Source organism: Astatotilapia calliptera, chromosome 3, assembly GCF_964374335.1.
Source record: "Astatotilapia calliptera chromosome 3, fAstCal68.1, whole genome shotgun sequence".
NCBI classification, from domain to species: Eukaryota; Metazoa; Chordata; class Actinopteri; order Cichliformes; family Cichlidae; genus Astatotilapia; species Astatotilapia calliptera.
In genome coordinates this window covers 30,545,163-30,572,460 of record NC_137424.1, presented here as the reverse complement: position 1 = coordinate 30,572,460, position 27,298 = coordinate 30,545,163, and the positions used below count along the sequence as shown (strand labels likewise).

General features: G+C 40.3%; 3 protein-coding genes and 1 pseudogene across 3 annotated transcripts; all 4 read left to right on the top strand.

Annotated features, from left to right (window-relative positions):
- Nucleotides 1-38: 38 nt before the first annotated feature.
- On the top strand, nucleotides 39-2,745 carry LOC113011818 (uncharacterized; annotated as a pseudogene).
- Nucleotides 2,746-6,424: 3,679 nt separating this feature from the next.
- Nucleotides 6,425-8,068, top strand: LOC113011879 (immunoglobulin kappa light chain-like). The gene is made up of 5 exons (XM_026151700.2): nucleotides 6,425-6,492; nucleotides 6,637-7,344; nucleotides 7,433-7,555; nucleotides 7,640-7,680; nucleotides 7,780-8,068. The coding sequence occupies exons 1-5, from the start codon at nucleotides 6,429-6,431 to the stop codon at nucleotides 7,897-7,899; spliced, it is 1,056 nt and encodes a 351-aa protein (XP_026007485.2). The 5' UTR covers nucleotides 6,425-6,428; the 3' UTR covers nucleotides 7,900-8,068.
- Nucleotides 8,069-15,016: 6,948 nt separating this feature from the next.
- On the top strand, nucleotides 15,017-16,192 carry LOC113011872 (immunoglobulin kappa light chain-like). Its single transcript, XM_080295166.1, has 3 exons — nucleotides 15,017-15,071; nucleotides 15,159-15,866; nucleotides 15,964-16,192. Exons 1-3 carry the CDS (start codon nucleotides 15,017-15,019, stop codon nucleotides 16,185-16,187), a joined length of 987 nt encoding a protein of 328 aa, XP_080151292.1. The 3' UTR covers nucleotides 16,188-16,192.
- A 6,958-nt stretch (nucleotides 16,193-23,150) lies between these two features.
- Nucleotides 23,151-26,499, top strand: LOC113011868 (uncharacterized). Its single transcript, XM_026151674.2, has 5 exons — nucleotides 23,151-23,376; nucleotides 23,464-24,162; nucleotides 24,244-24,369; nucleotides 24,456-24,499; nucleotides 24,603-26,499. The coding sequence occupies exons 1-5, from the start codon at nucleotides 23,319-23,321 to the stop codon at nucleotides 24,714-24,716; spliced, it is 1,041 nt and encodes a 346-aa protein (XP_026007459.1). The 5' UTR covers nucleotides 23,151-23,318; the 3' UTR covers nucleotides 24,717-26,499.
- Nucleotides 26,500-27,298: the final 799 nt, after the last annotated feature.

Sequence of the window (27,298 nt, the reverse complement as noted above, 5' to 3'; positions counted from 1 at the left end):
TTGAGATTCTTTTCATTCAGCACGATTATTTCAAGAAGATGACATCTGGGAAGCTTGTCATCCATCTCTCATGTTTATTCTTGGGGGAAATAGGTGAGTTTGATTTTGAAAGTTTTAATACATTTTCATGCTTTCAGGATTCCATAACCTGCATTCTTTTATTTCACTTCAGCTCAGACAAACAACCTGAATACCTCTTCTTCTGTTACTCAAGAAAGACGTTTCATATCAGTTAAAACTGGGGACAGCATGACTTTGCATTGTTACAGTAAAGGTGATGGAGCTCCACGGTTTTACTGGTATAAGCAAACTTTGGGAGAGAAACCAAGACTCATGTCTACCTTCTATGTATATGAAAACAATCCCACATTTTATGATACATTCAAGAGTGATCCACGCTTCAACCTGGATACTCAAACAGGTCAAAACAACTTAATAATCTCAGACTTCTGACTCAGGAAGGTACTACTGTATATGTTCTTATTTGTACACATCAACATTTTCAGAGAGCATTACTGTTGCTGTTAAACATTCAGACTTGAACATCAAGGCTGTGGTCCAACAATCAGCTTCTGAGACCATCCAGCCAGGAAGCTCCGTGACTCTGAACTGTACAGTATACACTGGGACTTGTGATGGAGAACACAGTGTTTACTGGTTCAAAGACTCTGAAGAATCTCATCCAGGACTCATTTACACCCATGGTGGCAGGAATGATCAGTGTGGGAGGAAAGCCAACAGAAGAACACACACCTGTGTCTCTAACTTGACAATCACCAGCCTGAATGTGTCTCATGCTGGGATTTACTACTGCGCTTTTGACTCATGTGGACACATACAGGGAGTGCAGAATTATTAGGCAAATGAGTATTTTGTCCACATCATCCTCTTCATGCATGTTGTCCTACTCCAAGCTGTATAGGCTCGAAAGCCTACTACCAATTAAGCATATTAGGTGATGTGCATCTCTGTAATGAGAAGGGGTGTGGTCTAATGACATCAACACCCTATATCAGGTGTGCATAATTATTAGGCAACGTCCTTTCCTTTGGCAAAATGGGTCAAAAGAAGGACTTGACAGGCTCAGAAAAGTCAAAAATAGTGAGATATCTTGCAGAGGGATGCAGCAGTCTCAAAACTGCAAAGCTTCTGAAGCGTGATCATCGAACAATCAAGTGTTTCATTCAAAATAGTCAACAGGGTCGCAAGAAGCGTGTGGAAAAACCAAGGTGCAAAATAACTGCCCATGAACTGAGAAAAGTCAAGCGTGCAGCTGCCAAGATGCCACTTGCCACCAGTTTGGCCATATTTCAGAGCTGCAACATCACTGGAGTGCCCAAAAGCACAAGGTGTGCAATACTCAGAGACATGGCCAAGGTAAGAAAGGCTGAAAGACGACCACCACTGAACAAGACACGCAAGCTGAAACGTCAAGACTGGGCCAAGAAATATCTCAAGACTGGTTTTTCTAAGGTTTTATGGACTGATAAAATGAGAGTGAGTCTTGATGGGCCAGATGGATGAGCCCGTGGCTGGATTGGTAAAGGGCAGAGAGCTCCAGTCCGACTCAGACGCCAGCAAGGTGGAGGTGGAGTACTGGTTTGGGCTGGTATCATCAAAGATGAGCTTGTGGGGCCTTTTCGGGTTGAGGATGGAGTCAAGCTCAACTCCCAGTCCTACTGCCAGTTTCTGGAAGACACCTTCTTCAAGCAGTGGTACAGGAAGAAGTCTGCATCCTTCAAGAAAAACATGATTTTCATGCAGGACAATGCTCCATCACACGCGTCCAAGTACTCCACAGCGTGGCTGGCAAGAAAGGGTATAAAAGAAGAAAAACTAATGACATGGCCACCTTGTTCACCTGATCTCATTGTTCTTGACAATGACAATAAATAAATAAATACTAAATACTAAATCTGAACCCCACTGAGAACCTGTGGTCCATCATCAAATGTGAGATTTACAAGGAGGGAAAACAGTACACCTCTCTGAACAGTGTCTGGGAGGCTGTGGTTGCTGCTGCACGCAATGTTGATGGTGAACAGATCAAAACACTGACAGAATCCATGGATGGCAGGCTTTTGAGTGTCCTTGCAAAGAAAGGTGGCTATATTGGTCGCTGATTTGTTTTTGTTTTGTTTTTGAATGTCAGAAATGTATATTTGTGAATGTGGAGATGTTATATTGGTTTCACTGGTAAAAATAAATAATTGAAATGGGTATATATTTGTTTTTTGTTAAGTTGCCTAATAATTATGCACAGTAATAGTCACCTGCACACACAGATATCCCCCTAAAATAGCTAAAACTAAAAACAAACTAAAAACTACTTCCAAAAACATTCAGCTTTGATATTAATGAGTTTTTTGGGTTCATTGAGAACATGGTTGTTGTTCAATAATAAAATTATTCCTCAAAAATACAACTTGCCTAATAATTCTGCACTCCCTGTACTGTTTGGAGAAGGAACCATGCTGGTGTTTGGGGGTAAGTAACAGTATAGAACCCAAATCAGTCACTGATATTATACCATCAAACTTAAAAGAAAACATAAAATAAAGAGAAGTCTATGTTCAGGATGCCTTGTTCTTTACAGATGAGGCAAAATCTCTTGTCTTGGTGTACGTCTTGAGTGGAGCATTGACTTTTACCTCCACCCTGGTTGTTTTACTGGCTTTTCTTTTCTACAAGATGAGCAAAAGAAATCACTTCAAATCACGTACTGGAAAAAAGTGCTGCATTTGACAGTTTTTATTCACTGATTTGGACTTTTAAGTGAGACTGCTGTTTTTGTATTTTACATTCAGGCCATCAACAAGCAAGACTTTCTATTCCTTCTGTACAGGTATGTTCCCTCTGTGTAGCATACATTGCAATTAAAATAACAATCAATAAAATTTCTGTACACAGCACTTTTAATGTTTATTTTATTTACTTTGTTTTTTCATTTCAGATTTTAGCCACAATTTTTTGTGACAAAAACGTGATCACATTTTGATCTGCATCTCAAATTTGTTTGCATCTCAAATTTTTTCCATGAGTACCTACTGAGATCGCCTCGACATGACTTGTTTTTCATTACAACCAAGTACCATCTAATGTGCACAGAAGGTCGTTATAGCTACGTGCCCAAAGGTACCACAACGTCACTTGTATGTGACACGAACGCTACAACAAAGGTGGGTGTTGTCATGATCTGCAGCTGCAGATTGTGTGAAGCAGAGAGAGGACCAAGGTGCAATAACACAAGAGAACAGGAACTAGTTTTAACCAAAGACGTGCCGTTTATTAGGTTGAATGTAAAAGTACAAATCAGACAACCCAACTAATAACTAATCGAAACTGGGAAACACAAAGGAATAGAGACACAGGGGGAGAAGAACAGATGACCTGACAAGGAACAACAAGGAAACCCACACAATATATACACAAAAGGGTGATTAGGGAGAGTGGAGGCACATGGGAGCACAGGAGGGACAAATAACGAGACAGGGGAAGCAAAACTGAATGCACTGAATACTGAATACAGGGCGAGACACTGTCAAAATAAAACAGGAAGTAGCACGAACACAGAGACTCAAAAACACACAAGCTTGACACCCAGATGGGGATACATGAACATGGAACATGTGGGGGGTCGGGGGGGGGGGGGGTCGGGACACAGGACACCAACACAAAGATGGGGATGAGACAAAGGCAAAAAGTAGCCTAGCTAACAAAAACCCATAAACCAGAGTGCAAATAAACTCAGAGACATAACAAGAACTAAACTGAAGACTAAATAAAACTGAACTTAAACCTATATAATCTTCCTCAAACCTAGAATCATAAATATGAAAAAATAGACTCAAAATGCTTCATCAAAGACGCAGCACCGTGACATCTGTCACGGTGATTTTATACCTGCTGCTTAATCTGTGGTACCTGGTATCAGGTATTATCGTCTAATGGAAAATCCTAAAAACCGTGTGGAGCTGTGCTGAGCTGATTGAAGCAGGTACTAATGGCAGTCTAAAGAGCTTGGATAGAAAGCGACTGGACTTCTTTAAGTTTCATGAAGACATTTCACCTCTCATCCAACAGGCTTCTTTGGTTGTAAAACCAAATGGGGGAGTGTTCCAGGTACTTAAACCCTAGTGGGGGTTGTCACATGAGCCAAGGTGTGAAAAAAGATGTTGATCATTATCACCATAGGTCTTGGGTGAAACCATTGTGAGACTTTGCATCACCCTATCATGTGACCCATTGAGGTCACCGGACAAAAGATATGAGTGGGGGTTTAGATACCTGGGACAGGATCTCAAGACTAAATTGTAGGTGGCGAACAGTTGGTGTCGTAAACCACCCCCTCTGTTCAATGATGGTTGCTTTATGTGGTGCTTTACTTCTGAGCAAACTAAAAGTAACATAGTGTATGCTGTGCAGTGCAGCGAGGAGTGCTCAGACCTCTACATTGGCGAAACTAAACAGTCACTCCATAAACACATAAACACAGGGCACCTCGTAGAATAGCCAGCTCTTGTGACGACATCCAGTAATAGTAGAAGTGAGACATTTTTAACCCTTTAAAACTGGTCGGAGTGGCACGCTCTGTTTTGCATAACTATTTTTAAATCCCTGTAGAACCGGAACCACGTAAGTGAGCGCAATAATCTTTTTTGCACATGAAACCGGAGGAGTTGTACTTACATCTTATGCCATCAGCTTGTCCTAAGTCAGGGTTTCTTTCCACATATGGCTTGGCAAAAACAACATAAAAAGCATTTCGCTCGTGGAGTCCTTTGGTGCTGCAGAGAGGCACCATCCAGGTACAGAGGGAGAAAATGTGGAGCTGTTGGCGACATGCAGCACTGTTGCTGAATTTTGGAAAGCAAATTACGTCCAGGCTTAGGTCTTTGTGTTGATGTTTAAACAATGGAAAATCCCTGCATCCTTAAAACTACAGAATCCTATATGTTCAAATTTACATTAATAAATATGGTGTATCTGAAGTAAGTACTGAAATAAAAACATGCTACAATAAATAGCTGTAAGAGATTAGCTTGGAATAATATGTGTCCCTGATGTTTAAAAAAAAGCCACCTCCTCTGTTTGCCTGTGGTACATACGGTTCCTCCTCTTCCTCCTCTTTCTAGGGTTTCTGTTGCCTGAGGTATTCACTGAGCACGCGGTCAGTTGCGGCCATCTTCCTGATGTATTCGTGGATGTAAACTGTCTCATCCTGGACTGTGGTGCTGACTCTCACCAGTCCCCGGCCTCCTTCCTTCCAGTTAGCATACACCCTCAGGGCACTGGACTTGGGGTGAAACCTTCCATGCATGATCAGGAGCTTCCTGGTCTTGGTGTCAGTGGCTTCCATCTCCTCCTTTGGCCAGCTTATTATCCCAGCAGGGTACCTGATCACGGGCAGGGCGTAGGTGTTTATAGCTCGGATCTTGTTCTTACCGTTCAGCTGACTCCTCAGGACTTGCCTAACCCTCTGCAGGTACTCAGTGGTTGCAGCTTGCATATCATTCTCGTCATGGTTCCCATTGGCTGTGGGATCTGCAGGTACTTGTAGCTGTCCTCGATATCTGCAATGTTGCCTTCTGGTAGTTCGATCTCCTCAGCTTTGACTACCTTCCCTCTCTTTGTTATTATCCAACTATACTTCTTCAGTCCGAATGATATTCCGATGTATATCCTGCTGGTGTGGATCAGTGAATCAATGTCTCATTCGCTCTTGGCATACAGCTTGATGACATCAAGCTGTATGCAGGAGGTGGCTGACAGCTGCTCCATTCCGTAGTCTGTATCTGTAGCCAGTTCTCGCTGAGGGTTTTCAGACCTATATAATTTATGCTGCACTTGAGGAGCTCTAGCATGCACTGAAGATTTATATATGCAAGTAGATATTAGATTTAATGTGAGAGTCTGACAGTATAGAAACTCATCCTTGAATGAGATTGGCCAAATTTAAATCAGGTATGTTTTTTGTCTTTATTGTTTAAATAATAAAGTAATAAATAAATACATAAATTAATACATAATTACAATATTTACTTTCAGTGTGTTCCTTTTCATTAGCACATGTATGCAGAGATGAATATTTATTGACTTTAAATCAACAAAGAAACTGGTTGATTTATTTCTTTAAACCAACATCAGATTCTTCGTTGTTGCTTACCTGGCATTCAGTTGAAATCCACAGGTATAGCATCGCTAGCAAAGTGACTGACTGTAAGATATGTATATATGTCAAGAGATTACATTTTATATAGCTCTCACCATGCAATATTTCTGAGACACTGAGCTCAACACTATAGGTAGCAGGTGACATGTGATCAAGTTTCCTTAACAGGACATACCATGTCACTTCTGCTTGGCCAATCAGACTCACTCTTCTCTCTTAAAAGAGGGTCAATACTCTTTACAATGAGCAGAACGATATGAGCACAATGACATCTGCACAGTTTGCCTTCTATTTGACATGTTTGTGCTTAGGGAAAATGGGTAAGTTTTTTTTGTGTTTTTGTGTGTGTTTGTGTTTGTGCGTGTATGTGTGTTTTATAAAATGCAGTTTGAATCTTTTAAAATGAATGACGATGATTTCATGAGACCATAATTGTGTTTACTTTGTCTTTCATTTCACTTCAGCTCTGACGAAAGACCTCAAATTCTCTTTTTCTGTTCATCAAGAAAGACGTTTCATAACATCTAACAGAGGGGACAGCGTGACTTTGACTTGTTTCTATGAAGGAGATGTTGCTGCGAGGTTTTACTGGTACAAGCTGACATTGGGACAGAAACCAAAGCTCATTTCTACTCTTTACAAGTTTGACACCAACGCCACCTTTAGTGATGAATTCAAGAGTGATCCACGATTTACAGTTAATGCTGAAAAAGGAAAAATCTACTTAAAAATAACAAATCTCGACATTTCAGACTCTGCTACTTACTATTGTGCAAGTAGCTATTCATTTAAGTTTAAATTTGGAGAGGGCACTATCATCAACATAAGAGGTTCAGAGTTGGATATCCCAACTTTAGTGCAGCAGTCAGCTTCTGAGACCATCCAACCAGGAGGCTCTGTGACTCTGAACTGTACAGTACACACTGGGACCTGTGATGAAGAACACAGTGTTTACTGGTTCAGAGACTCTGAAGAGTCTTTCCCAAGAATCATTTACACCCATGGAGGCAGGAATGATCAGTGTGAGAGGAAACTCAACACACAGACACACACCTGTGTCTACAACCTACCAATGAAGAGCCTGAATACGGCTCATGCTGGGACGTACTACTGTGCTGTCGCCTCATGTGGACACATACTGTTTGGAAACAGGACCAAGCTGGACTTTAAGGGTGAGTAACTCGGATGGCTTATATTATAATATTTCATAGGAGCTAGCTGGAAGATATATAATGTTTGCTGGTGTCTTAATGTCCACAGATGATAGGAATGCCGTGTACTTCTTCAGTGGAGCTTTGGCATTCAGCACACTTCTAAATGTTTTAATGGCTTTCTTATTGTATATGGCCCACAAAAGAAACTGCACCAAGCACCAATGCCCAGGTACTGCAACTGCTATTGTTATTGTCAACATCTAGTCAACCAACATAGCATAATAGTAAGAACACTTTATCATTTTCTTTTCAGAGTCTCATTCAAGAATTTCCCCGCCTTCAACAAATGCAGAGGTAAATTTTGGTGTTGACTTTTGCACACTATCATTGTAAAACATTATTAGCCTGTTTTAAGTTGTATATTGTTATTTTGCAATTATATTTTATTATTAGGTCAAGCAAAATGAAGAAAACCTCCATTATGCAGCTTTAAGGCACCACAAGGCTGACAGACCAAGAAGACAGAGAAACAACAGCAAGGCTGAATGTGTCTACTCAAGTATAAAGCAGTAGAAATCAGTGTGTGTTTTTGTGTATTATAGTTATCTTGGTAGTTTTTATACTTAGTATATTTCTTCAAAGCCTTTAAATGCTAAAGAATAAGACACTGACACGATATAAGCATTGCAGGTTTGTAACTTCATGTTTAGTTTTTTCGCCAAATAAAACACTTTTTACTGTGTGTGCTGGAATTCAACCTTTGAAGCATTTGTATGAGATGGTATCTGTTGGAAGTTGTTGCTTTCTTGAGTGTTTTATCTTTCTATAACACAATACTTTTACAGTGACAATAAATTCGGACAAATAATGAGCAGACCTTTTACTTTTTTAATACAAAAAAACGAATCAGTTTCTCTACTGTTTCTACAGACTAACCATAAAGAATAACCAATTCTATCACTTATTTCAAACAGGTCATATCTTGTCACTAAGTACAAGTATTGGTTCCTAACCTAACAGTTTCCTGTTCAAAACCTCCTTATAACTGCTGCTTACAACTACTTTACTAAGAAAATGGATGGAATTACAATCCACTACAGCAATGACATCAGGATGCCACTGATTTTAGCCAAAATCTGTACAATTTGGCATTAGCTGAAAAAAACAAAAAAAACAATGAGAAATGAGTGGGGAAGGAAACAATTGGCGTAAATAAATGAATTCAGGCACATCCTCATTTGTCAAACTGCCATATGCACACAAGAAAAGATTCATGCATCTGTGTGCGCACACACACACAGACACACACACACATTGAGTTCCCTGGCAATTACTATGTACCCAGTAGACCCTTTCTTCCATTTATCTGAACAACATCCATTTCTTGTAGCTTTAGTGTATGTTTACTTGAGGCCTTGCCCACACGTCACTGTGTGGCAGCTGCAGTGCAGTCCTTACCTTTAAATCTAACCTGTCTTCTTCCTCTATTGTTCTGTCTTTATTATCTTTCTCTATCTCTGAGTGAAGTTGGCTCTCTTTATTTTCTTTCCCTCTGAAATACAGCAGCTGGACCTTAACTAGCAACATACTATGCGACAAACTGCACACAGTTTTGGTGTTTTCTGATATTTGTTGACATGAAAGAAGCTTTTCATCTGACATTACCTGCATGTTGGTCTGGGCTGGTTCTAGACAGGCATATATGAGGGGGCAGACAGAAATGTAAAGGGGGCACATAGAGGCAATCCAGGCAGGTAAGGGGTGGGGATTGGGTGAGGTGCTCTGGATAACTGTTTTTGTCATGTAATTGGGTTGCACTTTGTCAGGCCTCTACCCTAAGACATGACAGACTTCCCACATACCAGACAGGTGTGGCCCGGATCTGGTGTCAAGCAGGCACTACTGGCTGACTTCTGGCATGGTAAGTAGTATGTCATCCAGATAGGAGCCAGGCCTGGTGTTGATGGCACTGCATGCCATATCTGGCCCGATTGTGGTTTGGTTTATGTGGCCCAGGCTTATAGAAAACAGGTCTGGGTCGATTCTGGCATCAAGCTGGCAATTATGGCACTGTTTATGTTCCTATTTTAGTTAGAAGATCTAAATGCCATGTTGAAATACTATACTGCTATGATAGCCAACTTACAAATGCAGTTTTGACAGGTTTGAGTGTACACTTTATCCAAAACCTAGTGAGGGTTTACTCATGTTTACCACTAGGTGGCTGTAGCTCAGGATTTAGAGCAGGTCACCTACTGATCGGAAGGTTGGTGGGTCGATCCCTGGCTCCTCCAGTCTGTGTGTCAAGAGCGTGAACGTATTTAAGAAGCACTGAGTTTAGAGATAGTGTGTGTGACTCGGTGAATGTGCCATGTTGTATAAAGCATTTTGAGTAATCTGGGAGAATAGAAGCGCGCTATATAAGAATCAGTCCATTCACTGTCTGAACAAACATGTTTCTTTTACTCTATTATGTTCCGGCACATGTTGTTATTACATGGCTCGATTAAGGTACATACGCCTGGAAACGGCAAATCACGTCAGACTAAAAGACCGGAATCCAAGTTCCCCAACAGGATTGCTCAGCATCGTCATTGTGAGAAAAAATTAAAATAAAGGAAGTTACATTTAGGAACGTCACTGTATCTTAAACATAAAAATATAATACTACTTTAGCTTTTCTTACATCTTCAGTGAAAGTAATCAACTTAAACCATCATGCAACATCGTTTGCAATAACGCTGTTATGAAATTAAACCCAGCAAATAAAATTGTAGAAACATAAATACCTGCTTGTTGCGGTTTCAGGGAGCTCAAATTAACATAGACACATTAAGAGCACCACATTGCCTGCTGTAGCGTTCTTCACAGCTGCACTTCATCTCAGAGGTAGGTTAATAAATTGAATTGAACACACGAACACAGTGTACAGTCGAGTCTTAATAGCTTACTTACAACTGCGCTCGTCAGGCACTCTTTTTGGCTGCATTAGTTATTATTTTTACATGCTTCCATCTCCCACTCGGTGACAACTTGTACTTTTCCACTCACTCAACACTGAACACAGTGAACAGAAAAATGTGTTTAATTCCTAAACAGTTCATGCAAACCCTGACTGAAGTTTAACCCTTTAAAGCCGGTCGGAGCGGGCACGCTCCGTTTTGTGTAACTATTTTAAAATCCTGGTAGAACTGCAACCACGTAAGCTAGCGCAATAATTTTTTTTGCATATGAAACCGGAGGAGCTGTACTTACATCTTATGCAATCAGCTTTTCCTAGGTCACGGTTTCCTTCCACATATAGCTTTGCAAAAATTGTATTAAAAGTACTTGCAGTAACAAAAACATAATATTACAGAAACACGCTTTGCTGATCCGATTAGCTGTTCATAACACTTCCTATGTTGGAATAGATGTCAGCGAGAACTATCGCATATCCGCTATTACCTGCCCGAAACCGGACGTTATGTCATTTTCGCGGAAATGTAGTTTTTTACCTTCAGGATCCTATAAGCCTGTACTGGTGTTTTTAAAAGTTATGTTTGAATTTATGACTTTGTTTTTGTTTCTGGGATCCTTAGAACTCAAATTGCACTGCTGGAAATAGTTTATTTTGTTGCACATGCTGTTTTGTTTTTGCAAATTTGCATTATAATAGTTGTTTTAAGTTTTCCTGCAGTATGTAAAAATTGGTGTATTTTAAAAATAAAACTATAAAAACTATTTTGTGCAACTTTTTTGTATTTACAGTTTTGAGGGATAAAGCTCTTAGATTTCTTATAACCTCTTATAACTAGAAATATATGTTAAAAAAACCAAAACGATTTTCAAGTTTTTTGTAGTTTGTCTTTTTTTGCAATTTATGTAATTACTATGCACTTAATGCAATACATATTATTAAAATTTGGGCTATAATGGTTGTATTGATGTATAGCAACTTGAAATACTCCCAAAAATGGCACTACAGCATGTAAAAAATACAATATAAGCTCTCGTGGACTTGGTTCTATGGTACGTCTTAAAGGATTAATTTAAAATTCAGAGGCAAAAGTACAAAACAATTGTATTCGTCCAAAGAAGTTCTTACTATGAAAACAGACAATAATGAACATTATATTTCACGTTTACTAAAAGTGTGCTGCAAAAGAAACAGGTTATAGCCTTCTTTTACCATCATTTATGTTGTTTCCTAACAGTCCAGACACTGAGCTTAAGATATATGTGTCAGCCGACACGTGATCAATCTCCCTAAATAGGACATGCTGTGTCATTTGTGGTTGGCCAGTCAAACACAGTCTTCTTTTAATGCGCATGCGCCAACCAGCGTGCAGCCTGTTACAATCGCTCCTGCTTTTCTCTTAGTTTAGCTCTTTTTTCTTACGTATTCTTTTTTTTTCTGACTTGTATTTTCCTCCGTTTTCTATCTCTTACTCAATCATGTGGATTGAGAGAGTTTTTGTTCTTCTGGTGGCCGTGGAACTGTTACTTTTATCAAGGAACGGGACCGCGGCACATCTCCTACACGCACGGACTGTTTACTCCAGAGATCAGCTGATCGCCCTGATGCCGGCCGGCTCGCTGGCCAGGCCCGCAGAAGTACCAGCTGAAATTTGGAGGAAAACACATCGGGGATGCAGAGGTCAAGGACAGAAGAGAAGAAAAAAGGTGACGGTGAGACAGCGGAGGCTCGAAGCGAGGAGGAGGTTTAAACCGTGTCTGCCGTCTATCGTGATGGGAAATGTGCGATCGTTGGCAATTAAAATCGACGAGCTCTCAGCACTGGTACGGAGTCAGAGGGAATACCGAGAGTGTAGCCTGATGTGTTTCACCGAATCATGGCTGCACCAGGACATTCCCGATGAGAATGCTTCCGTGGAAGGCTTCCACACTGTTCGGGCGGACAGGGACAGCATCGCTAGCGGTAAGCGTAAAGGAGGTGGGCTTGCTGTTTTAGTTAACAACCGGTGGTGTAACCCTGCCAACATAACAATCAAAGAAAGGACTTGTTGCCCGGACACTGAACTGTGTGCTGTTGGACTCAGGCCATATTATTTACCCAGGGAATTCTCTCACGTCATCTTGGTGGCTGTCTATGTTCCCCCCTCTGCTAACCCCACAGCTGCATGTGACACTATCCACTCTGCCATAGCTCGGCTACAGACTCAGCACCCGAGTGCCTTTATTGTGATCTCGGGTGACTTCAACCATGTATCACTGGACAATACACTACCAACATTCAAACAATATGTGGACTGTCCCACCAGGGGAGAGAAAACTTTAGACTTACTGTATGCTAACGTCAAGGATGCATACAGCTCCTCCTCCCTCCCCCCACTTGGTAGGTCAGATCATAACCTGATTCACCTCACCCCCCGCTATGTGCCAATTGTGAGGAGGGAACCTGTGACCACCAGGACTGTTAGGAGGTGGTCAGAGGAGGAGGTAATAGCGGAACTACAGGGCTGTTTCGAGGTGACCGACTGGGAAACACTCTGTGAGCCTCACGCCGAGGACATCAATGGGCTTACTGAGTGTATCACAGGCTACATAACTTTCTGCACCGACTCCATTGTTCCAGCTCAGACTGTTCATTGTTACCCAAATAACAAGCCGTGGGTGACTAAGGACATCAAAGCCCTCCTCAACAACAAGAAGAGGGCTTTCAGAGGGGGCAACAAAGAGGAGGTGAGGAAGATCCAGGTGTTACTAAAGGACAAGATCAGAGAGGCTAAGGACAATTACAGGAGGAAGCTGGAGTGGAAACTCCAGCAGAACAGCATGAGAGAGGTGTGGAGGGGCATGAAGACCATCACTGGATTCAGGCCAACCAACAGCAGGGGAGCTGAGGGAGGTGAGAATAGAGCCGACAAGTTGAATCTGTTTTTCAATAGATTCGACACCACAGTGTCTGCTCCCACCCCCACAACCTCACCTGCAGTCAGCCTGGAATCCAGAGCCACACAACTGTGCCAGCCTCTCTCTTCACATGTTGCCTCCTGTGAGATTCCTGACACCCCTCCCCCACCCATCACCTTCACTCAATACCAGGTTGAGATGCAAATGAGGAGACTTCACTCAGGCAAGTCTGCTGGACCAGACGGAGTGAGTCCCCTTGTCCTCAAGACCTGTGCCCCCCAGCTGTGTGGAGTCTTTCATAAACTGTTTATGCTGAGTCTGAGTCTGCAGAGGGTCCCGGTGATGTGGAAGACATCATGCCTCGTCCCTGTACCAAAGACGCCTTGTCCCAGTGGCCCCCAGGATTACAGGCCCGTGGCACTGACATCCCACATCATGAAGACCCTGGAAAGGCTCATCCTGGACCAGCTGCGACCCATAGTAAGACCACATCTGGATCCCCTTCAGTTCGCTTATCAGCCTCGTCTCGGAACAGAGGACGCCATCATCTACCTGCTCAATCGTGTCTACACCCATCTGGACCAGCCGGCGAGCACTGTGAGGGTCATGTTTTTTGACTTTTCCAGTGCTTTCAACACCATCAGGCCGACCCTCCTGGGTGATAAGTTAGCAGCGATGCAGGTGGATGCTTCTCTGGTGTCCTGGATTGTTGATTACCTGACAGGAAGACCACAATATGTACGTCTCCCACAGTGTGTGTCTGACAAGGTGATTAGCAACACAGGGGCACCACAGGGGACTGTCCTCTCCCCCTTCCTCTTCACCCTCTACACCACAGACTTTCAGCCACTGCACAGAGACCTGCCATCTTCAGAAGTTTTCTGATGACTCTGCGGTGGTTGGATGCATCAGCAGGGATGATGAGACAGAGTACCGGGCTGTGGTCGACTCCTTTGTCACGTGGTGTGAGCAGAATCATCTGCAGCTCAACGTGGCAAAGACCAAGGAACTGATCGTGGACTTCAGGAAGACCAGGAAACACTTGACCCCTGTTTCAATCCAGGGGGTCAGTGTTGACATTGTGGAGGACTATAAATACCTTGGAGTACACATTGACAATAAACTGGACTGGGCTAAAAACACCACAGCACTTTACAGGAAGGGCCAGAGTCGTCTCTATTTTTTGAGGCGACTGAGGTCCTTCAACATCTGCCAGAAAATGCTGAGGATTTTCTATGAGTCTGTTGTGGCCAGTGCGATCCTCTATGCTGTTGCATGCTGGGGGAGCAGGCTGAGGGTCGCAGATGCCAACAGACTTAATAAACTGATCCGTAAGGCCAGCAATGTTGTGGGGATGGAGCTGGACTCCCTCAAGGTGGTGTCGGAGAGGCGGATGCTGTCCATGATAAAGACAATGTTGGATAACACCTCCCACCCACTCCATGACATGCTGGTCAGTCACAGGAGCACGTTCAGTGAGAGACTGAGATTACCGAAAAGCACCACTGAACGACACAGGAAATCATTCCTGCCTGTGGCCATCTCTCTGTACAACGCATCCACTTAACACACTGTTTGCTGCTACAGCTACACATGTTTCTTTTCCAACTATTTATTTATAAGTGACTTATGTATGTATGTATGTATATATATGTATATATTGTACTATTCTTAGTTAGCGTATTGTCTGTCTTGTCTTAATGTTGGTTTAAAATGGAGCACTGTAACAAAAAATAATTTCCCCCAGGGATCAATAAAGGATTCTGATTCTGATTCTTTGAAAAGCAAAGACAGGTTCAAGAATCTTTTCATTCAGCACCAGAGTCTGAACACGATGACACCTGCGCAGTTTGTCTTCTATCTGACATGTTTGTTCTTGGTGGAAACAGGTGAGTTTTTTAAAACTGGAGCATGAAACTTTTACCGTTCTTCCTTGTGTCTCAAATGTTCATTTACGTTCTTTCATTTTATTTCAGCTCACACAAATGACCTCAAATTCTCCTTGTCTGTTCATCAACAAAGACATTTTGTATCAGCTAATACTGGGGACGATGTGACTCTGCGCTGTTTCTATGAAAGTAACGATGTGGCAAGGCTTTACTGGTATAAGTTACATTTGGGAAAGGAGTCAAAGCTCATTAGTACTGTCAACACAGTGGACAATCAAGCCATGTTTCATGATGAATTCAAGAGTGATCCACGGTTCACTGTGAATTTTGAAAAAGGAAAGATTGACTTACAGATAAGTGATCTGCAAATTTTAGACTCTGCTACTTACTATTGTGCAAGCAGCTATGGGTACAGGTTTGCATTTGCAGAGGGTACTGTCATTGATGTAAAAGGTTCAGGGTCGAACATCCCAACTTTAGTGCAGCAGTCAGCATCTGAGACCATCCAACCAGGAGGCTCTGTGACTCTGAACTGTACAGTACACACTGGGACCTGTGATGAAGAACACAGTGTTTACTGGTTCAGAGACTCTGAAGAGTCTTTCCCAAGAATCATTTACACCCATGGAGGCAGGAATGATCAGTGTGATAGGAAACCCAACACACAGACACACACCTGTGTCTACAACCTGCCAATGAAGAGCCTAAATATGTCTCATGCTGGGACGTACTACTGTGCTGTCGCCCCATGTGGACACATACTGTTTGGAAACGGGACCAAGCTGGACTTAGAAGGTGAGTCGCATTCAAAAATATATTCAATTCCATTCTCAGCTCATTCCTATAATACAGCTGAAGATTCTGCATGTTCTTCTTCTCTTTCAATTTGCAGATGAGGTGGGATTTCTTTACTTGGTGCATGTCCTGAATGGAATTGTTGCATTCACTTGTGTCCTTAGTTTGTGTTTGATGTCCATATTGTTTGTAATGACAAAAAAGAAAAGCATCCACTTCACAGGTAAGTGTTGTTGTAAAGTTTATTCATGCATTGAATGTCATGTGCTAAAAAGATTTTCTTCTGTTTTTCAGAGTCTCATGGAAGCTTTTCAGAGGTAACTAAAAAAATGAAGATGTAATTTCTGTTTTGGTTCAGGAATTTTTATCCTTCAAAGAAGCACATTTGTGATTTACTTTTTTCCTTTACTAGGATCACCAGAACATTTTAAGGGAGAACAAAACAAACAGATCAAGAAGAGAGCGGGATGACACCTGGAGTGAATGCATCTACATTACTGTAAAGCAGAGTAGCTGAAAATGTTTCATCTTTGCTGTGATATACAGAGACAAAGTACAGAATTCCTTTATCTATAGTTTTGGTTTTATGATTTCACCTAAACGTGGTAACTGAAGAGATGTTCTTTCCAATAAATCTACTGAAAAAGCTTTTTAAAAACAAACATGCAAGTGCTTTTCCAGTTTATACCCATCCCAGCTATTCTGGTACTGTTTTATAGACAGAAAAAAATGAACAAATACTGTTATTCACTGGCAAACAACTACTTACTTTAAATAATAAGCATGGCACACTGTCAAACAACATAGAGATGTTAGGATCATTCTTTGTTTCAGTGTCAAAAGCTGATGCTTGATTGGTTTTTGTGAGGTTTTGCAGATATTGAGAACTATCTCCATGTGACCCATCATACCTGTGTAGTCATTCATCAACATTAAATTAAAATAAAAAATAATAATTACGGGATAACAAAGATCAGCCTTCACACTTTAAATGTTTTAATGAAGTTGATGATCCATGATTTGACTTTTCCATAATGTAATGAGCAACTGTGATATCAGGCTGTAAGAACAATCATATTTTTAACAGTACTGGAGAGTAAAATTTTACCTCCAATTCTTTGCATCAGCTGTCAATGAAAGCCTCTTGTTCCAGTATATCATAAAAATAAAGGACTGTAAAGAGTACACCGCTGCTGTCTTTTTAGTTTTCCTGATAATAACATGTTTATAATGAGCCCGAGCTTTCCAACCTGTTTATTTAAATTGTTTTTGTGCATCACAACATCACCCTGAACAGGAAAGAGAGGGGGGTTTTGGTCATCATGTGCTCTTCAGATTGAAAGATGTTGTAGGACAGATTTAGTCTGGGATCCATGGTTCATGAGTGTTTATAGAGTATATTTGCTGATCTGCCTTGGGGTGGCGCTCTATGGGCTCAAATTGTGGTCATAAATATTTTGTACTTGTAAATCAAATGCGTAGTTGTGAACTGAGTTTTGTAACCATGTAAACTGAAAGTGTTATGTTTGTGCATCTACATACATCCTGTTTGTATGTCTTCTTTGTGTGTGTGTTTGCAAAAAATATTTACACAAGTTACAAATTATTTTTGTTAAGGTCTGGTTACAGATCCAACTTGCAAGTAGTGATGTGTCGGTCACGAACAAAACAGCCCGGGTCTTTGAACTGAACGATGTGAGCCGACTCGTGGGTTGTTTTTTTTTCTTTCTCTCACCCTCTCTCTCGCACTTTTTTCCGCTTCACTCCGCACACGAGCCTTGTGCTTTGCACTGGGCAGAGGGGGGAGGGGCAGTAGTTACACTCGCAGTAGCACAGGAACAGAGTGGGAGGGAGAGAGAGAGAACGAGAGCCAGGGACAACCAGCGTTGCTAACTTAGCGACTTTGTCGCTATATTTAGCGAGTTTTCAGACCCCTTAGCGACTTTTTTTCTAAAAAGAGTCGCTAAAAAAAGACGTGAAAGCACGTATCGCTTTTACTCTCAACAAGTAGCGGGTGCTGTAACGCAGTCAGTTCTTCTTTTACTCTTATGTTGTTTTGTGGATCATAAGGTTTAAAACTACTTATAAACACACACACACAAAGTAACTCCACCAGAGTGTCTATTTCGGGTCACTTTTGCCGGTCCAAGCCTGGGTAAAGGAGCAGGGTTGGAATTGTGACATTAAAAAAAACAATAATTGCTAAAAGAATGATTTGTAGTTTTAATTTTAATTTGTAGTTCTAAATAAACTCTAAATGCATTTAGGACGTTTTTTACTCACTTACTCAATTCTCTTCCATGTTATTTCTCTCTCCAACAACATAGGTTACAATTAGATTAGCATGACCAATTATGCAAATTAGGCGATGACTACATTTAGCGACTTCTAGCGACTTTTAGGACAACCAATAGCGATTTTCCTTACTGAGGAGTTGGCAACACTGGGGACAACAACGTCACATTAGAAAGGTATAGTAATCATCCACAACTATTTTCAGTTGCAGATGATAAAGGATTCAGAAAGTTTATCCATGCGGGCCTATATGACAGAGAATGTGCATCTTCTTTTTGTTTTCATATTTTAATTTATATTTAATTGTGTTGTGGTTTACAGTGTTTTGAGTTGTTTCACTTTAAATTTGTTTCAAAGGAAAGAGCTGAAAATTTAAACAATTAAAAGTTGAAATGTGAATAGTAGGGGTGCAACGCTACACAAAATTCACGGTTCAGTTTGATTCGATACTTTGGTGTCACGGTTCGATATTTTTTCGATACAAAAAAGAATGTTCATGCCTTTTTAATTTGTCATTTATTAAAATTATAAATATATATTTTAACTCAAAAGTACAGTTTTTAAATTTAATGTTGCTGAAACAAAGTAATAAAAAAATTAATCTATCTGATCCGGAAATCACTCGTCTTTGGAAAAGAGAGTTTATTACAGAGAAATGGCTCTTTCCAAAATAAAAGCTATACTATACGCTTCTTCTGGACTATATTCTCAGCAGCATATTAAACATATCAGGTCCCCATAAGGAGAATCATGTGCTAACGGCTGTCTAAATGACTCGGGTAAAGTTTGTAGCATGCAGGCTTGTTGTTTTTGTCTGCTTCCACTTGTCTTTGCACTAGGATGATATCAGCGTAAATGTGCAGTCATATTCGTTGTGTTCCCACTAGTGCTGTCAGCGTTAATCTGAAATGACGTTAACGCCACAACACGGCAAATCTCCGTTAACAAGCTACCGCGGATCGCCCTGTGTGTGGGGCTGGACGGCCAACACGTTAACGAGCTAACTGCGCTAACGCACTAGCTCCCACCCATGTAATTGAACATTGCGTGGCACATCCAACATACTCTTTTACTTTTTTCCATGAGGCGCTTACCTTCAGGGTCATACGTCACATGAAAACCAAAATAGTTCCAAACGCCAGATCTGAATGAGGGTGGGGGAGGTTCAATTTGCCATGTTGCAACAGAGAGCTTAACTTCTGTCTTGCAAGCTTGCCCTGCGCTCATTGAATCTGCGTTCGACTACTTCGCCTAGGCTGCACTGTCGAGCGCAGATCCACTGAGCGCTCAACACAGACAGCATCGTCAGAAGGAAAGTTGATAAAATACATAAAAAATGTTGTATTGTTCAATGCAAAAGCACTGTATCGAATGGTTCAATATCGATACAAGTATTGTTGCACCCCTAGTGCATAGTTGGTTTTTGTATTATATGATTTTGTCATGCTCCCCGTGTCTGCCCGGCGGACTCAGGTTGGCTACATATGTTTCTTGTTTACAACTGCCTCTCTCACGCTTGCCCTGTCTCACCGGGGCAGAGCTCATTGCAAGCTCACGCTCCTGGCCCTCGCACCTGAGATTGTATTGTATCTTTATTTCAGACATATACAGAAAAAAACAATATATACACAAGTACACATACTTGCATTTACAAATACAAATATATATGTAAATACACACACGTATGTGCTCAGATAAAACAAAAAAAAGAAAATAAATAAAATAAAATAAAACAGAGTCTAAATGACATGAAATGACAATTATTAGGTCTGAAATGGAGTAGGAAGAAGTATAACATACTTATTAATCCCTACCCCATGCTCAACATTCTATTGAATCCCACTATTCCCATCATCACTTACCCCACACAATAAACAAGGAGAACATGTATAAACATAGCTACAGTGATAGATATAATTTAGATACAAATTATATTGTGGCTCATTGCGTAACCTCATCGACTACTTAAGGCAGTAATAATAATAATAATAATAATAATACATTTTATTTGAGGGCGCCTTTCAGAAACCCAAGGTCACCTTACAAAAACACAATTAATAAAAGGAACAATAGTCATAAAATACATAAAATAAGTTAAAATTACAAAACAGAGCGTGACAACAGATAAAATCAGCATTAAAGCGAATAAGCCAGTTTAAACAGATGTGTTTTGAGCTGTGTCTTAAATACGGAGAGGGAGTCAATATTTCTTAGTGCAGGAGGAAGAGAGTTCCAGAGCCGAGGAGCAGAGCGACTGAAAGCTCTGTTGCCCATAGTGATAAGGTGTGAGGACGGAACAGTAAGATGAATAGCAGATGATGATCTGAGAGTGCGGGAAACAGTGGTGATATGGAGCAGGTCACACAAATATGAAGGAGCAGATTTATGGATACACTTGTATGCAAGAAGTAAGATTTTAAAATTTTAAAATCCAGCAGTGGCTGGAAACATCTCATTGCTGGATTATTGAGTAACCTCGGTAGTAATCTCCGGAGTACTAGTTCCTTGTTGTCTTTTCACGTCGCTGATTGATGAGATTAATCGCTTATTTTCCGTGAACAGGAATTCCGTTTCCCTTGGAGCCCTGGGTGTGCAAGATTGGTGATGTGCTGTGTTTTGTGGAGTCCCTCGTGTGTGAAGAGCTCCTTTTCCGGATTCCCCTGTGCCCTGGATCCCCCTTGCCCTCTCACTTGTATGAGAGGGCACCTGGTGTTGTATACCAATAAACGGAACTGTATTTTAGCTGCCTCGTCTGCGCTTGAGTCCATTCCACATCATGACAGATTTATTTATTACATTTTATGTGGAGTGAATAGATAAAAGTATATTTACTGTGGCCGCTAGAGACAAAGCACGTACGAACTCCATAGTATGTAAAAACTCAGAAGCACATAAAAACTCCAAAATGTAAAAACTCAGAAGCACGTAAAAACTCCAAAACACGTACAAAACACAACAGAAGTGCTCCAGGATGCTAGGCACAGTGTTGAGCTTTTGTTACCTAGCGGCTACACAAGCCACGAAGTACCAACGACCGGATTTGGTGTGTGGTAGTAACAGGTAAATAAACATTTTTTTATTTGAATGTATATGAGTGCTTGTGTATAAATACACAAACCATACACATATGCTTTCAATTGTGTAATTTAAGTGATCTCGGTAGCTCTGTTTTGGAAGTTCAGTTAACGCTACAAATGTGTTTTGGAGTTTGTACGTGCTTTGTCTCTATGGGCCACCACATATATTTATATATAAACATATCTAAATAAAACCATGTTTCTTTTTTACATTAGTAATTCCTTTTGTGCATATTTTTATATTGTTGTTAATAATTAATTAATTAAAGCAACAAAACAACCTGAAGAGCTCTTTTTAGTGAGCTGACCTGAAAGAGCTGGTTCTCTAAAAAGAGCCAGAAATTCCGTCACTACTTGCAAGTATGAATTTTGACCCAGTTTTTCTTCCTTGCTGGTGATTGGTCAATGTAATGTCAATCCCAATTTTAACAATCCAATCAGAGAACAGATGGGTGTGGCTGTCGAAGGAGTGCTTTACTGAGCTTCAGGTCCTGGGACGGTAAATGTCCTTTCACCTGTCAGCATTTTTCACACAAAATTTGAAGGAATATATATATGTTCATAAATCACACCAACTGTCATGGTCCTCTAGTCCTCCTGCCTCTCTCTCTGTCTGTATGGATGTGTGGTGGGATCCTTCTGGGATCTCCATCCTCCTCCTGGACGCACCTGAAGCAATCAAGCTCACCTGTTTGCGACGTCAATACATGTTTCATTAAAGACTTCCTGGATTTAACACACTCCAAAGCTTCGCCACTGTACATCCCATTACTGAAAGTTATCATCAGAGTTCTTGCTTTCTCTCTGGAGTCCTGCCTTTGGGTCCATCCCCTGAGAGAGCCAGCCTGCAACACCATGACCTTGAATTGGCTTATGGATGGACATATCATGACATCAGCATGCTTTCATAACCACATCACAATTGTTGCTCATGACAGTTCAACTGTCCTGTCTTCCTTCTCTCACCCCAACCGGTCGCAGCAGATGGCCCCGCCCCTCCCTGAGCCTGGTTCTGCTGGAGGTTTCTTCCTGTTAAAAGGGAGTTTTTCCTCCCCACTGTCGCCAAAGTGCTTGTTCATAGGGGGTCATATGATTGTTGGGTTTTTCTCTGTACCTATGAAGCGCCTTGAGGCGACTTTTGTTGTGATTTGGCGCTATATAAATAAAATTGAATTGAATTGTGCAAGCAAATGAAAATTCTGAAAAGAAGTAAAGAATAATGGATAAGTCAGGAAAACAATTGTCTCTTCTTCTGTTACACTGTGTCATTGAACTAAAATTTTTTAGAACAGACACAAAAATACCTGTAAAATTGGGGGTATTGCAGCATTGTCATCAAGAATGCCAGGTCTCTCTTGGAAATGAGATTTTTAATCTCAATGAGATTTTTTACCTGGATAAATAAAGGATTAATAATAAAGAATCCCTCACCAAGCATACTCACCTGGTAGAGCGTGTCCCACATACTGATGGCTGTGTCCTGACTGTAGACAAATTTGTATGCACCCATCACCTCATGAAGTTGTAGTCTGCATCCATATTAGTCCTCTAGTTCACACGTATGTGAAATATATGTATTTCATGTAAAATAATTCAAAATGAATAATGCTGCAAAAAGATGTGAATTTTAAGTGAAGATTCAAAATATTTTATTCAAAACCAATATTTTGAACAACAAATTAAGAGTAAAGATAACATTTATTTAAAGCCTTTTTAAATTTTTTTTAAAAAGTGGTCACGTAAAAATAAAATCTGTCCAGCTTTACATAACTATACATCTTCCTGTGTTTCATTTAAAATACTATTATCTTCTTTTTGCATGTCTTAGTGTGTGATTCTGTATAAAGAAATCACACTACAGGAGTTGGAGTTGTAAATCAAATATTTGATGTTCAAATGAAAAAGCGTTAACTTTGTTTCTCATCAATCCAGAATCAAAGCTTAACACTATAGGTCTCAGTGGACATGTGATCAAGCTCCCTAAATAGCACATGCTGAGTCATCTCTGGTTGGCCAATAAAATGCATTCTTCTCTCTTAAAAGTGAAGACAGGATTGAGACTCTTTCCATTCACCACAACATGATGACATCGACACAGTTTGCCTTTTACCTCACATGTTTGTTTCTGGGGCAAATGGGTAAGTTTCTCTTTAAACTACCGTCTGAACCTTTTTGCCATGCCTTCATGTGTCCTGTGTACTTACTTGGTTCTCATTTTATTTCAGCTCACACAAATGATTTGAAATTGTCTGTTGATCAAGAAAGACGTTTTATATCAGTTAATACTGGGCAAAGTGTGACTTTGAATTGTTTTTATAACGGTAACGATGTGGCAAAGTTTTTCTGGTACAAGCTGAACTTGGGACACAAACTGAAGCTCATTTCTACTTTGTACAAGTACGGCACCAATGCTACGTTTCATGATGAATTCAAGAATGATTCACGATTCACAGCAGCTACTGAGGAAAGAAAAATCTACTTAAAGATAACAAAAGTGCAAATTTCAGACTCTGCTATTTACTACTGTGGAGCTTATGGCTACATGTTTGAGTTTGGAGAGGGTACTTTTGTTGATGTAAAGGGTTCAGGTTTGGACATCCCAACTTTAGTGCATCAGTCAGCATTTGAGACCATCCAACCAGGAGGCTCTGTGACTCTGAACTGTACAGTACACACTGGGACCTGTGATGAAGAACACAGTGTTTACTGGTTCAGAGACTCTGAAGAGTCTTTCCCAAGAATCATTTACACCCATGGAGGCAGGAATGATCAGTGTGAGAGGAAACCCAACACACAGACACATACCTGTGTCTACAACCTGCCAATGAAGAGCCTGAATACGGCTCATGCTGGGACCTACTACTGTGCTGTTGCCTCATGTGGACACATACTGTTTGGAAACAGGACCAAGCTGGACTTTAAGGGTGAGTAACTTGGCAATATTATTATAAAGTACATAAGAGTATAGTCAAGGATCTTTAATGTTTCCTGGTGTCTGTCCACAGATGAGGGGAACTGTTGTGTCTCTGTGTATTTCTTGAGTGGAGCGTTGGCATTCACCACACTTCTGAGTGTTTTAATGGCTTTTTTATTGTGTGTAACCCACAAGAGAAACAGCACCACGTGCACAGGTACTGCAACTGCTATTGTTACTATCAATATAAACTGAATCAACCCAGCATCATAGTCAGAGAACTTCATCCGTTGTTTTTTTTAGAGTCTCATCCAAGAACGTCTCCTCTTTCCTCAGCAGACACAGAGGTAATTTTTGTGTTGACATTCAAATGTTAACAACTGACTCAATTTATTTTCAGTCTTTTAAGTAATTTTATGCAACTGTATATATTTTATATTTTATTATCAGCACAATGAAGGAGACATCCATTATGCGGCTTTAAGGGATCCGAGAGCTGGCAGACCAAGAAGAAAGAGTAACAACAGCAAGGCTGAAAGTGTCTACTCTAGTATGAGGCAGTAGAACTGGATGAGTTTCTTATCTGTTTTTGTGCTTTTGTTATTTTTAACAGGCTTCAGCATTTAAAGACCTAAAGACATTTGTTGTCTGTGAACTTCCTGATATGAGTTTTGCAACTTTATATTAAGATGAGTTTGATTTTGTTCCAAACAAAACAGTTTTTAGCCTGTGTGCTGGAATCTGAAATTCACAGTGTTTATATGTAGTAGATCCTGTACTCAGCTCTGCATTTGATTTAAATGCTTATAAACAGTGTCATAAAAAATAATTGCCACTTTCCTGATTTCATTTCTTTTAGCGTTAGTCTTTTAACATTAGTCAAAGATTTTTTTTAAAAGTAAATACAACAAAATACAATACAATACAAACATATTAACTATGATTAACCAGATTTTTTGGACAGCTGAGTGGGTGAGAGATTGAAGTCCCCGTGGCCGCCCCCTGCCATCACAGCTGAGGTGGTAAAACAACTTGACACCCAGCCTTACGTGTTAAAAATGAAAATGAGTGCTAAAACAAAGCTTGCCTATCTGCTACTATGTAGATAATCTTTTTTTAAATCAAAGATAAATCAAAAATATATGTCTGCTCAATATGTTATCAAAGAAATGCAGATTGAGTAGTGGAAATTATTTCTGTAATTTCTAGATTTTAGGTGTGTAGACATGATCCACAGTTTAACTTTATTCATGTCTGGGACTGAGAAAAGGACTGTGTCGCCAACCCTAGCATCACCCATACTTTTGAACAAAAAGAATAGTTTTAAATGTTGCGAAAAGTTACGAATGATTTTAAAGACAGGCTTAATTCAGTCTCAAATTGTGATTGACAAACAGTTTTAAAGAGAAAAAGTATGTGGATTAAAAGGATTATGCTAAAGTGAACGTGCTAATGGAATCTAAACTGGATAAATCGTCATGTGAAGCTTATTCATATATGACTGAATGTTCTAATGTAATGAAATTTTCCATGTTAAAAGAGAGAAAATTATAAAGTGTTGTTGAAGATCAGTGACTGGATATTTAAGGTAGAAAGGTGGGCACTTGACAAAGTATAAACTGAAACGTCCGGAGACACTTTGCTGTTCCCTTCGTCTTCTGCGAGATGAGCAGTTCAGAAGATTGGATCCCAGAATTTCACTGCTGGAAATTCTAGCAGGGACAACAGAGGGATTAACCAGCTGGGCAGACTGGTGCTGGACACTGGTCGTGTCCATGGTTACTGGATGGACAAAGGAAGCAGTCATTAATCTCAGTCATTAATTTAAGATTCAAGATTTAAGGTCTTTATGGTCAGTAAAAAAATATACACAGTATACAGCGTACCGAAATGCCGTTTCACCCCAAGCTCCGCATGGTGCATTTATGAGAATATAAAACAAATTATCTCCAAGAGATATAAAACTATAATAAAATAAGAGCTAAAAAGGTACTATTACCAAATATATCTATGTACAATACACAAAGACAGTAACTATGTGACTGAGGTGTGCAGATAAGCATATTGTTCCCACGTCCAGTTTGTAGTAAATTTGTGGAATTTTGTGTTGGTTTTGAGTCTTTTTGGTGAGTTTTATGACGTGTTTGTAAAACTGTTTGTGTTTTTCGGTCCTTTGGTGGTAGTGAGTTGAGGGCTCTGAGTGCTTGGGGGCGGAAAGTTCTTGCAGTGTCTGGTCGTTACGGTTTTGATGCTGCGAAACCGTCTGCCAGATGGAAGGAGGGAAACAGTCCATGTGAGGGGTGGAAAGTGTCCTTCACTGTGTTGTGACCATCCAGCCAGGAGGCTCTGTGACTTTGAACTGCACGGTACACACTGGGACCTGTGATGAAGAACACAGTGTTTACTGGTTCAAAGAAACAGAAACATCTCGTCCAGGACTGATTTACACTTATGGAGGCAAAAATGATCATCGTAGGACGAAAACTAACCCACAAGCAGACGCCTGTGTCTACAACCTGACGCCTGTGTCTACAACCTGACGCCTGTGTCTACAACCTGCCAATGAAGGATCTCAAATTCAAAAATTCAAATTCAAATTTTTATTTGTCACGTACACAGTCATACACAGTACGATATGTAGTGAAATGCTTGGACAACTGCTCGTGACCTAAAGAAAACAAAAAAGGAAAAGGCTATGAATAAGAAAGGAAATAAATATGAAAAATTAAAAAGGGTAAATTTAACTAGGAAGGAATAAAATATAAATTAAGGTTAAAAATGAAATAATTGTACAACACAAATTAGAATGAAGGGTAAATTTAACTGGGAAGAATCAGATAAAGATAAATATATAAATTAAAGTTGAAAATAAAATAACTGTACAACAAAATACACAATACACAATATGGAACTATATAAGAATGTATGAAGAAATCTAAATCTAAATAAATATATACACAATAACAGCAGCTGTAAAAGTATTAACCGGAAATGAAGAATATAGTGACCAGTGTTGTGCAAAACCAAAGTCCAGAAAGTCCAGTGTGTGTGTAAGAACCATATGTGTGGGTCAGTACTGTGTGGTGGTGTGATTGAGAGACCGTATCGCCTGCGGGAAGAAGCTCCTCCTCAGTCTCTCTGTGTTG

What these genes read in the sequence shown, in the direction of transcription:
- LOC113011868 (XM_026151674.2), top strand. Translation starts at nt 23,319, where the DNA reads ATGATGACATCGACACAGTTTGCCTTTTACCTCACATGTTTGTTTCTG. An exon ending in TTTGTTTCTGGGGCAAATGG is followed by an intron (nt 23,377 to 23,463) that starts GTAAGTTTCTCT and finishes ATTTTATTTCAG; the next exon opens with CTCACACAAATGATTTGAAA. An exon ending in GACCAAGCTGGACTTTAAGG is followed by an intron (nt 24,163 to 24,243) that starts GTGAGTAACTTG and finishes GTCTGTCCACAG; the next exon opens with ATGAGGGGAACTGTTGTGTC.
- LOC113011879 (XM_026151700.2), top strand. Translation starts at nt 6,429, where the DNA reads ATGAGCACAATGACATCTGCACAGTTTGCCTTCTATTTGACATGTTTG. An exon ending in GACCAAGCTGGACTTTAAGG is followed by an intron (nt 7,345 to 7,432) that starts GTGAGTAACTCG and finishes TAATGTCCACAG; the next exon opens with ATGATAGGAATGCCGTGTAC. An exon ending in CGCCTTCAACAAATGCAGAG is followed by an intron (nt 7,681 to 7,779) that starts GTAAATTTTGGT and finishes TTTTATTATTAG; the next exon opens with GTCAAGCAAAATGAAGAAAA.
- LOC113011872 (XM_080295166.1), top strand. Translation starts at nt 15,017, where the DNA reads ATGACACCTGCGCAGTTTGTCTTCTATCTGACATGTTTGTTCTTGGTG. An exon ending in TTTGTTCTTGGTGGAAACAG is followed by an intron (nt 15,072 to 15,158) that starts GTGAGTTTTTTA and finishes ATTTTATTTCAG; the next exon opens with CTCACACAAATGACCTCAAA. An exon ending in GACCAAGCTGGACTTAGAAG is followed by an intron (nt 15,867 to 15,963) that starts GTGAGTCGCATT and finishes TTCAATTTGCAG; the next exon opens with ATGAGGTGGGATTTCTTTAC.